Source organism: Lissotriton helveticus, chromosome 7 (assembly GCF_964261635.1).
Source record: "Lissotriton helveticus chromosome 7, aLisHel1.1, whole genome shotgun sequence".
Lineage (NCBI taxonomy): Eukaryota > Metazoa > Chordata > Amphibia > Caudata > Salamandridae > Lissotriton > Lissotriton helveticus.
The window spans coordinates 46,096,680-46,109,067 of record NC_136068.1 but is presented as its reverse complement, the minus strand read 5'-3'; the positions used below and the strand labels follow the sequence as shown (position 1 = coordinate 46,109,067).

Here is a 12,388-nt window from a genome sequence, read left to right as displayed (position 1 = left end):
GGCTCAGGAGGTGGTGGAAGAATACCTTGCCAGTAAGAAAGGGGAGGCTGATAGCATACTGAACACAGATCGAAACTTGACGGCAACAGAGAAAAGACTTGCAGGTAATTTGTTTACATACATGTAAAGATAATGTATGCATTCTAGCTTTCTGGAAAAGAGATTGAGTAGATTATTCAATAAACTGTGCAAGCTAAAGTCACTTAAGACAGGCATTCTGCACTTTGTAGCAAAACAGTCATAAAGTTATCATTAGAAATGGTGTACCACCAAGAACGGCATAGGATATATTGTAAAATAGGTGAGTTTAAAAGAAGAAATCTGCATGAATAAGTGTGGTCACCTTTCGCCCAACCCCTCAAACAGCGGTTTCCTGCTCAAGAAGCGTCCCCTTGATTCAGCACACCAAAGAAGATTCCATCCAAAATCTAGATATCCATGTCCAGAGAGGGACCTCTCTCCATATTAATAACTGAAGTAATTCACAAACTGCGGCAAGTAGCAAATGAAGAATTAAAAGCTGCAAACATTCCGGACACACATCGAATAAAGATCAGGGTCTGCAAGACTCTACACTACCTGATAGTTCTGATCGATTTTAAACATACAGGGTTTGATTCACATAAGTAACTTACAGTATATACTCCTCCCTAATCTTATCTCCCTTTATAGTAAGTCTGTCAATTTTTCCACCCATTGCAACCAGTTATAATAATAACAAGCATTTGCAATGCAATGGGTCTCGCATTTACACGAGTTCAAGCTATTGGCATTGTAAATGACAATGAGTTTTATTTATATTTTAAAAAACAAAACATAAATAAAAGGCATTATCATTTACAATGCCAATAGCTCAAACTCGCTTAAATGCGAGACCTATTGCATTGCAAATAATTGTTATTAAATGTTGGCAACTACGAATTTAATACACTGTCGTGGACCATTGCACTCTCTCAATGTCAGCCATTGTGACAGTTGCGATTAACCAGTGCTAAAACATACATGTTGTTGGTGGCTTGATTAGGAAATTGATTTTACGATTGCAAGTTTGGGATTTAACGGTTGTACGTAGCTGGTATAAATTTCTCACATTGTGACCAAGAAGCTGAAGTCGGGCATGAGATCAGCTCCACTCCACTGTCTGAACTCTGAAAAAGGCGCGCAAGACAGATACGTCAGGATTCCAGACGTATCTGTCATTACTGGCGCCATGGAGTGTTGTCCAGTAAATACAGCGCCTCTGTGGTGTCGCAATAAGGGGGTAGTGAAAAGTGTTTTTACGCTGTCTTGTGGCAGTGCTGCAACACTTTTCATGAGTGAGGCCAAGGAATGCGTACTATCTTATTGATAGTGCGCAGTCCTGCCCTGTAATTTTGTCGCAGGGCAGCGCAGCAACATTGCTTGCAGCGCGGTCCAGCAACAAACCCTGCTGAAATGAGGCCCCATGGGTTATCTCCATTTTTAGGACCAGCTATTTTCAGGGGTCTTAAGAAACTGCCTCTAACTGCAGTTAGAGGCAGCTTTTTGGTCCTTCAGACTTAAGGAATTAAGGAATCCCTGTGTAAATATCGCTAAGTGGGGTTAACAGCCGTTTTTGCATGGAAACCCCTCTCTTGCATGTCATTATTGCTAACAGAAGTGGCAATCTTTATACTGGATGTTTTCGCCTGAAAACAGCAGCTAACAGAGGTTAGCGGCAGCTTGTATATAAGGCGATAAAAATATCACGGCATTAGAGGCGGAATAGTGCTGCTAACGCTGCGTTAACTCCTTGTACATATGCCCCAGAGTTTCTACGGTTTGCTTTAGCACTGACTCGCAGCGCTGGATTGATTAGGAAACTGACTTTGGGATTACAAGTTTGGTTAGGATTTTGTGGTTTTCGGGTATGTGGAGTACTTTAACCCATTGCGTGCTGGCGTCGGCCAATGGCCGTCGCGAGCAATACCTTCAGAGTGCTGCGCAAGTCCGTTGGCCGACACGGCCCCGCCCGCGCATGGAAACCTCTGCACTGCGGCGGATTCTACGCCGCGGTAAAGGGGTTAAGCACATTGTGACTGAGAAACTGAAGGCAGGTTCAGCTCCCCTGCCTGAGAGTGGGAAAGTTAGATGTAATACGCAACTAATCCAGTACAAGGGTTTTGGGCAAAAAGCACATAGTGCCGGAAACTGAAAGAGACAGGTAGTATAACCGAGGAAAGAAAAAACTTGACTCTACAGGTTTATGAAAGGATAGAGTGTGGGAGACAGACAATTTCAGAGTAAAGAGAAAGGTAAGTACAAGAGAAATGGGAGAACGAGCGAGAACCAGAAGAGGGATGAGGTCGGTCTTGTCCACCCATCAAAACCTTAGATTTGCGTGTGCCTGTGGTATTTCTAGCAATGCCTCTGACTTAGTCTTGCCCACCCTGCTTTATTTGAGCCAGTGGTTTCCGGTGCTTTGCACGGCACTTAATTGTCAGCACTGGTACTTGTTACAGTCTGCCACATGGTGGCACTGTCTGCCCAATTTAGAGATGACCACAACAACAGTTAATTATTAATTCAATATACATCAAAAATTACTATTACCTGCTGCCCAAGCCATTCTTCTAGCTTTGGGTGAATGGCCTAGTCCAAATTTTCACACTTGTAGGAGTGTGATGGTTAGGAGTTGTGTTGTTAACATTTTTGCCAGTATGGCAGACACAATCTGTGGTGCAAGCTGCAGTAGCCTCCCGACGAGAGCCCTTTCACTTAATTGTTTACAAATGAGAGCCCTGCCACTTATTTGCCTTGCAAATTAAGCACTGCCCTATAAACCCCGCCCCAACCCCTGCTCCACCCCAACCTCTTTTGCACGTGCCTGTTTGCCCTGTAGTTGATAAAGAAATAAACAGGCTTTGCCACAGAGAGGCGGATAAGTAATATAGGCAGAGGAAAAAAAGTTGATAATTAAAGTGCCACTGCTTGTGCCCCGCGCTGAGCTCTGGATGGGAAGAAATGGAGCAGGCGTAAGCTCAGCTCTGACAGAAAGCAGGGAAATGAAGGCAAACATATGTCCCATGCTGCACCTGCCTCTCTAACTGTCGCGTCCCACCATGCCTCAGCACCTCTCCTTAGTTCGGCGAAGCACCCGGCTGCTGTATTAGAATGCATGAGAGCTCCTTTCACGCGATGGTCCTCATTAGGGGAGCGGCCTGTTATGTCCGTGCACCCAGAATAACCATTATTGATAGTCCTCATGATTCCAGGGAGCAGGGAAATAACAAGTATGACCTTTTTGGAAGTTTCCAAAAACTCTGTATGAAAGCAAAACTTATAATTCTCAGGGGTCCAGTAACCGCCTGAATCAAGGCCCATGGGAATTTGCAGGCCAATTGTAATGCAGGGGTGCAAGGCTCCTGCAGCTCCCACTTTGTATGAGATCATACCCCATTTTCAACGGCGGCCCCTACAGCTCCTGTTGGCCGCCAAGGAAGGAGTTTAAAAAAGCGACTTGAAAGTTGCATGGAGAGAGAAGCTGGCTAGGTCCTAACTTAGGCCATGGGACAGGTATAAAAACAAAACCAGCGGTAACGCGTCATATTTTGCTAGCTGCTCTTTGCAGCTGCAGCCAGGGGCCTTTTGCCAGGCTCGCTCCGTCCTTCTGTTTCCCTTTCATGTGTGCACCCGTGTTGTGCAAGTAAAAGCGCAATATGCGTTCTTGTCACATCTTAAAAAAACATGAATCCGTGTGCTGTGCGAGGCAGCGCAGCACCTAAAAAACAAGCAGCGCAGCGTCCGAACACATCAATAAACCAGGGAAAATGTAAGCATGAGGACGGAGACAGGCTGTTGGAAAGTAAAAGAGCACAAGGCACGCTGGAGGAGAAACTCAATAAAGAAAATAGTGCTTACAAGACTAAAGTAACACGTACCATGTAACAACTGAAGTAAAGGGGCCAGTAGCCATGGGAGGTTACAAATGAAGACAAGGCTGTACTGAGGACGGGCTAACAAGCCTATTAACCAATCAGAAGCCTGCATTTATGAAGGACAATGATAGAAGCCAATGACATATATGGACGGAGAGTGGGCGGGGCTTCCATTCCATACCCTACTACAGCAGATCGCTGGAGCAGTGCATGCACGCTGGCTCAGGCTTGATCTAAAAAGTGTACTTAAGTGTGCAGAGACTCCACATGTGGGGCGAAGAACTCTGCACACCAACATATAGGTGATACATAGACGCAAACTATACTCGTAGTTCGCTAATCATTTTGCGGAAGAGCAAACCTGTTCCCAGGCTTACCATTGTAGCCAACTGTGCAGCTTTGAACCGTCAATTCTACCTGTTAAAAGAAACCCTTTTTTCCAGGCATAAACCTTCATTTTTAATATTAGTCACACTAAGTTGACCTTATTGCCCATAATCCATGATGCTTAAGAGTAGGGCATGTGAAAATGTAGTGTTCCACTTACTTACAGTAAAATAGCCCCAAAAGCTATTTTAACAGTAGCAAGGCTGGCTGGGTAATAGGGAAACACTGGCTAACGTTTTTACATTTAATAATTCCAACTTAGGGTTGGTAGCAGCAAAGAAAATAATTCAGGGGCTCGTTTTAATTGCTATTTAAAATCCTCAGCAAAGGTATTTGGTATTTTATTTATCTATTTCGCACAAAGGCCATACAAATAATAGAAATCGAAACAAAAGAAAAAAATTAACTTTTTAAAAATATTTATCTTGTTCCAAAAAAAGAGATACATTATCATAGTCTAAAAAAAAATGTTGCCCACTGCTTGAAATTTGGGTCATACTAATTTACCAATTCTGCGATAATAACTCCAGTTGGTAGTAAATGATTAGTACTAGGCCCTTTACAGGACAGGAAGATGTAGGACAATGCCTTACTACATTTAGTTGGTGTTGTAACCTAAAAAATAATGATTGGAGTACTTACCTTTACAGCCCAGCTGTATGGGAGCATAAAACCATAACATTCAGAATTGTCTCTTGTCCTCCCAGGTTTCACTGGACACTCTTTGTTGAGTTTTTTAACTAGTTTTTGGTGTGAGACAGTCTTGATTTCAAATATAAAGTTCTTTTTTTCTCATAAAATAGTGATATGGATTTGATGAGCGAATATGACTGGAGTAGGCAGCTTGCGGACTCTGTCCATTGTGTTCTCAAAGAGACCAGGTGGAGACTTTTGATAGTCAATGCGCTATCATTGGTCATTGTGCCTGGGCTGGCCCAGACATCTCTACATCCAATGCTTTGTAAAGTCTTGGCAACATTAGCCAGCCACAGAACCTTTGCCGGACCATGGATCGTGAGGATGTCCAGCAGCGTTGCATCATAGCGAGACAAGGACATAAGCATCCACAACCTAACCTAATACAGGATGTGTTTAATGAGAATTGAAGAGTCAATACCCAAGAGACACAGCGCGCCTTATGGGCCACATTCCACTTACCAAGGCCTAGATGTAGCCAGCAGCGAAGGAACTTGTTTTCCATTACTTGTAGGTTCTTGCTTTATAGGCTTTGATTGTGGGTGCAAGACGTCATCTGCCAAAGTCATTAGCAAAGTGGATAATTGCATCCATATTTTGGCTCATTGAAGCCTCACTTTGTGATAGTTGTGTCAACAAGGTCATTTTCACACCCAAGCATATGCCCAGACAGTAAATGCTTTTTACTCTTTCCAGGTTCACCTCGATTTCCGATGCCTTGGTGGTCTTAAAATCATATATTTTATTTTGTTATTGTTCACTTTTTTGTTCAAACAATGGGGCATATTATCAAGAACAGGCGATAAAATTATCGCCACTTTATCGGCAGGAAACTGCCGCTAAAGCGGCGATAATGTGCTTGATAATATGTCCTTGTGAATTCCCAGAGCAGCCCAGGTTAACACTAGAAACTGGGCTGCTATGGGAATTCACAAGGGCGTATTATCAAGTCCATTATCGTCGGTTTAGCAGCAGTTTCCTGCCGATAAAGTGGCGATAATTTTAACGCCTGTTCTTGATAATATGGCCCAATGTCTTTCAGATCTCTGGAGGAGCTGGAGCAATGATCAATTTTGTCTGTGATAAAATGATAGCATTGTCAGCAAAGAGTTGTAATTGTAATTGTTTCCCCTATTTTGGTGACATCAAGGTCCATGTCCAGAAAAGTTTAACCCACATAGTTTATGAACAGATTGAAAATCAAGGGTGCGAGCACACAGCCCTGTTGAACGCCTTGCTCGATGCTGATCTCAGGGGTGCACTCCTCTGTCCTGCCATACGAACCATGGGGCATATTAGCAAGAAGCTGCAAAAAATATTGCAGAGCGCGCTTAGCGCAAATATTTCCATCGCCAACTATCGCTGGAATATATCAACACGCTAACGCTGTATTAGCAACAATTCGCGCCATGGTGATATATATTCCAGCGATTGCGCGAGGGAAGGGCCAACATCGTGAGAAAACCAGCGATGTTGCATGGGGAAGGTGGAAAACCTTGCTGATACGACCCTGTGGTCGTATCAGCATAATCCACCCCCTCATGTTAGGTATTTCTAACTCCTAATTATTAGCAGGTGTTAAAAAAATGGCGATGACCCCGGTTAGCGCGACTTTTTACGTCGCTAACCGGGGCCAGGGCCTTCTTGCTAATAGGCGATAGGCCTGTTAGCGGCTGTTTCTCAGGACTGTTGGTCAGGAACGCCTACTTTACATGTCATTAGCGTTAAATATCGCTGACATGCAAAGCGGCACCCAAACCGGTCGCTTTTGTCAGAAAGCTGTCGCTAACTGCTGTTAGCGACAGCTTGCTGATAGGGCGATACAAATATATCCGCTTTAGCATCACAAAAGGGCCGCTAAAGCGTCGATAAGGCCCTTGGTAATATGCCCCCATAGCTGTATTCTTCTCATATACATTTTGCAGCACTAGTATTACTTTTTCTGGAATGCTCTTTGCTTTCAGAGATGCCGATACGAGTGTCTGATCTACCAGTTCGAAAGTCGATGAATACCACATAGAGAATGTACTTCTTGATTACTGCATACTTTGAGGAAACCTGATGAAGACACATGACTTGGTCAGCTGTGCCATCTCCTTTCCGGAGTCCACCTTGATAGTCGGACAGTATCCTGTTCTCCATGGTCCACAGCTACAGACGGTTTAGTAGCATTTTACTGCATAACTTCCCTGCTGTGTCTAGCAGAGATATTGGTCAATAGTTTGAGGCATCGCTGCAGCTTCCTTAGGTATTACTAGTGCCTTAGTCCATGAAGATGGACCTTGCTGGTGAGAACATACAGCATTAAATGCAGTTACTAGGTTTGGGACCCTGAAAGGTGGGTTGTTTCTGAGTAAGTCCAATGAAATGTTATCTGAGCCTGGGGACCTTCTTGACTTCTGCCTTAAGATCACCCACCGTATTCTTTCTCCATGACTACTATCGACTCGTCAGAGGAGCTACGTAGGGCTTCATGCATGGCTTCTTTGAAGGCTTCTTCACATGGCTGACTGGTCGGTGCTGAACAGAGGTTTGAATCTGCGACCTCTGGATCAGGCACCTCTATGGCAGGTCTGATTCTTGCTCTGCATTTGTTACCTGGATGTTCTTTGACAATTCCCTCTTTGTCAATCCTGTCGGCTGTGTTGTCTGATTTGTGTTGATGCATGGAGGAGAAATATTTAACCCACTCAAAACAGTTTATACCTGTTTCCTGATTCCTTTTGGTACCCTCGCTCCCCCACCTTACCAAGTCCCAGAATATAGTTCTGTTTTTCCCACTAATTGCTATCTCCAGCGTCTGCCTAGCCTTGCTATTTAATTTGGCCTTCTTTATTTTCTATTAAGAACTTGCTGTACTTCCTGAGATTTCTTTGCGTTCTTTTCCCTCCTCAATCTTTTAGGATACGTGCCATTGTTTTCTTTTCGATTAGCCAATCATGGACAAACCACTTCAGTGATTGGATGTCAGATCTATCGGTCAACCCTTTGTGTAATTTATTCTCGATTCTTGCAGAAACTGTCAAAAGACACTCAAGTCTCTGCACTGTACTTTCATCTTGTCACTTGCCGAGGTCAAGAAGTTAGGTATATTTCAACTTCAAAAGTTTGGTTTCTTCTTCAATGCACTGGTTCCTATATATCCAGGTTGTGGTGTTTCCCATGCTGGTTGTTTCAGGTTGGGCTTGAGGAGGTTATCTCCACTGTCTGATTTAAAGTCTTACCTTGCAAGTCTGATGGTTTCCTCTATCATGCAGAAACGTGGTGTTATTGAATGTGGGTGATGAATAAACATTGATAGCATCTATGATATAGAAGTCACTCAATTAATGAGGGTGGTCCTAACATTTCACGGCCTTTTATACTTGTGCATGATCATTGTCAACAACGCCAAATGGCACATACGAGCCATTCATCCATCCCGGGCTCGGAGAAGACGCAGTGGCGGCTGACTGATCATTCTCCCTCCCTCATCTAGTAGTGGCATCGGTGATGGACACATCTATAATGATTTAAATGGGTCTTCTGGAGGAAGTGGAGATCAGAGATACAGCAACCTACTGGAGCCAAAAAACCATCTGTTTGGCTCTGAATGATTTCCTGCTGTCAATCAAGAGAAGGCTAGTGCAGGTGATCACAAACAACACAAATTTTTCACAAAAGCAGTAACAATTGGGGTCTTGAGCCTAATGTCAGGAGGTTCTGCACCTCTGGCAGTGACTGGAGCAGCCTAAAATCTTCCTGGTTGGCAACAAGCTAGCCAGGTCTCTGAATGCCAGAGCAGAAACATTGAGCAGATGTAGTCTGTCAGATCATAAGTGGCATTTACACCCTAAGGTGGAACAGGGTGTATTTGGCCAAAGACCTGAGCCCTTACTAGATCTTTTCACCACCATCAAAATCCCATAGTGTTCACAGTTTTGTACGATGGAGTTTTCTGCGAGAGCACTCATTAGGGTATGCATTCCAGCTGGAATGGAATAAGGAAACTTCTGTGCACCTTCCTGACAATACCTCTCCTGCCGCAAGTTCTAAAGAGGATCAAGAACCACAAGTCCTCCTAATTGCACACTGAAGACTGTCTTCCTTATTCCAAATATGTCAGCTTGTCACTTGAGTAAACTGCATGCACTTTCAGTTCAACAGTCCTACAGTCATAACAGTCGGTGCTGAGGAATCGGGCAGGCCTCCTACTAAAAGATGTGACTCTCTTACATGTTGGGAAGTTAGTCATTCTACCAACGTTTTTCGCTCCCCCTCAACCCTCACAAGAGGAGGAGAAGATCCAATGGACCACAAAAGAACTTTAAGTTTTTACTTTGATTGTACCAATGCCCACCAAATGGGATTGCTCTCTCTATATATATTATCAGCTCCTGTAGGCTACTGGGTACAGAGTACAGTTAAAACTTTTAACTGTTTTGACTTGTCTGAACAGTTAATGTGTCACCTAGCAACACCTATCCAGGCCTCCAGGTGAGTGTGCTTATCCCTGCAGGCTATGGATGTTGGTGTGTTTCTAGACTGAAGGGTATGCCCAGACGTGGGGACGTGTGTCCATGGCTCGCTGTTCCAATGGAACCGGGCTATAACTGACTGATGAGACCTAATCTAGGAAAAACCAATCTTAGGTTCAGGGAGGACCTGGCCTGGCAGTTCGAGCCGGAGTGTACGTATTGGAGCAGGGTCAAGACTGATTTCCATAAAGTTGAGTTGTATATATGATGGCATGGTAAGAAAAATAACAATGCATTGGCATGCTATTCCGAATGATTGGCAGTGGTTAGACAACTTTAAAGCATTCCTCCTATCACCTTTAGTGTTTTAGACAGGCATGTCCTGCTTCCCGGTACTGGCAGGGTGCACATTTTGCACCAATAATTGCCAGGGTATGCGTTACACCTCACTGGTACCGTCCAATTATAAGGTAAACCCATTGGAATGGGGAAGAACTGTGTGAAGGCAGAATTGTCAGGCAGAATTCCACGCCATGGGGCATATTATCAAGGGATTTATCTCTGCTTTTTTGGCTTTAAAAGCCAAGAAAGCAGAGATAAAATTATCTCCCTATCAGCAACAGGGTGCTAACACGCAAATTCGCATGTTAGCACCCTTTTTCTCTATGCTTCCCCTTGCATCTCTAATGAGATGCAAAGGGGGCGTTACAGAGAAAAATAATCGGAGACATGTTTTTAAGCGACATTTCTCCTATTATCAAGGATGTCGCTAACCCTGTTAGTGATTAAAAAAAGCAGCGCTAACCGCGGTTAGCGCTGCTTTTTTTACACCTGGTATTTTCCTGACTTAGCCATGATATCCTATGGAAGGTGGATATCATCAAGCTAACGCCAACCTTCGAGAGATTATCATCGGTTTTCCAGCGATAATCTCTCATTTGGCATTTAGCGTGAGGATTTTTATCACTTCTGAGATAAACATTGCTAATAGCAAGTTATCTCAGCAATAATTTCCGGCGATGCTTAGCGATAAAAAAATCGTTGCAAAGCCTAGTTAGCGATAAATATCGCTACTCGTTGGTAATATGCCCCCATATTTCCTATTCAAAGAGGTTAACACGCATTTAACACCTGCTTAGAGTAGCTGATAAATGTGTGCAGGGACTTCTGTGCGGGGCTTTGACGCGGGAGTAGTGGGAAGGGTGGGAAGGGAAAAGGAAGATGTTGGCTGATGGAGAGACAGTTACATGCGCTCCCATGGTCCCCTCATGCCCTGCGTGAGGGTGAGGCCGGGTTTGGGAAATGGGTCCAGGCTGCAATGCAGCCATCTCCTAATGTAATATTATGGACTGGATGTCCCATCTGTTAGAACCTGGGGACATATTTACAAGGGCTTTAACTCTGCTTTTTTGGCTTACAAAGCCAAAAAAGCAGAGATAAAAACGGCGCCCTATTTACAAGAGGGTGCTAACATGCACAATCGCATGTTAGCACCCTTTTTCCCAACGCCTGCCTTTGCATCTCCAATGAGATGCAAAGTGGGCGTTAGTGGGCGTACCCCAGATGGACTACCTTGTAAATATCGCTGATGTTTACATCGCAATGTTTACAAGGCAGCCCACATGATTTTAGCACACGTTAGATTTTGGCGAAAACTGCAGTTTTTGCAAAAATCTAACGTCTGCTAAAATCCTAACTCAGCCATCCCTAACAAAGAGCGTGGGATTATGCTGATACGACCCTGTGGGTCGTATCAGCAAGGTTATCACCCTTTTGCAGGGAACATCGCAGGAAAACCAGCGATGTTCCTATGCACTCCTAAGTGAATGATTAAAATATTTATACAGCACAAAATGAATGCCCTTAAGGCTCCATTGTGCTAAATAAATGCTAACATGTTCATGCAGCTGGAAATCCAACCATAAAATGCCTGTGACTGGGAGTACCCATTGATTTGCTTATGAGCAGGATTTCTTCTAGCCCTGTAAGATTTGATTACATTTGTATCACTTAATTGAAAGTCCAAATCAGAGATGCCAAAGCAAAATGAGAGACTATTTTAAGGTCAGGAAGACTTTTAATGGCAAGCAGCAGTGTGTAGTAATAAATCACTACTCAAATGAGGGTTCCACGAAAGCACTTTTATTCAGTTTAATACCAACAGGTGCTCCCGGCTTGGCGGCATAATCTCTCTCCCAACATTCTAACCCGCACTCCCGGAGGGAGGGCGGACCATACCAAGTGGGCAGCAAGAGGAGGGGGAAACGGGGAGAATGGAAATGAGTGAGATTACAACACACCTTCCCCCCTAAGGAAGATAGGGGAAGGAGAGGCAAAGGAGCTCCAAGCAAGAGGGTGCGGGAGAAAGAGAGAGAGAGAGAGAGAGAGAGAGAGAGAGAGAGAGAGAGAGAGATAAACAGCAAAATGACAATGATGTCGGGGACAGGGGACCCCATACCAAAGTCTAAATAGAAGAACAAGTAAGACTTCAATGTTAACTGTAGTACTCAAGGTATGAACAGTTTGATTTTAATTGAAGTGACTAGTGATATATTTCTTTGATCCCTTAGCATTTCCTGATAGGATTTCATGAGTTGCCAATGTCCAAATATTTATCTGCAAGGAACCGGATAATGCTCTTTAAAATGCAGAATGGAGCATGTAAAGTTGTAAGATTAAATCTACCAACGCAAAACAAACAGTAACGGTCTAGTGCAACATGGATGGGCACAGTTAAGTTGTGGGCAGTACAATTCAATGGATGCACTAGTATGTGCTTTAGGCATCCTGACATGGGTAGAAAAACAGGTTTGTGTATCACATCCTTTTCACCCTTGGCTCCCCTTTGTCTGAACATGCCACACAGTCTATTTCTCCCTTGAATTCCGAACTCCTCATGCTAGTATTTCCATCCCCCTCCGGAAGATTGATACTGGCAGTAACGTTCTTTTC

General features: G+C 43.8%; 1 protein-coding gene across 8 annotated transcripts in view; it reads left to right on the top strand.

The window, feature by feature from the left end:
• LOC144767990 (guanylate-binding protein 1-like) overlaps positions 1–12,388 on the top strand; it is a 333,964-nt gene that overhangs the window by 252,891 nt on the left and 68,685 nt on the right. For all 8 annotated transcript variants that reach the window (XM_078651373.1, XM_078651372.1, XM_078651374.1 and 5 more), the window contains one exon: positions 2–104. In XM_078651373.1, the coding sequence (XP_078507499.1) occupies positions 2–104 (103 nt within the window). The remainder of the gene's footprint in view (position 1; positions 105–12,388) is intronic.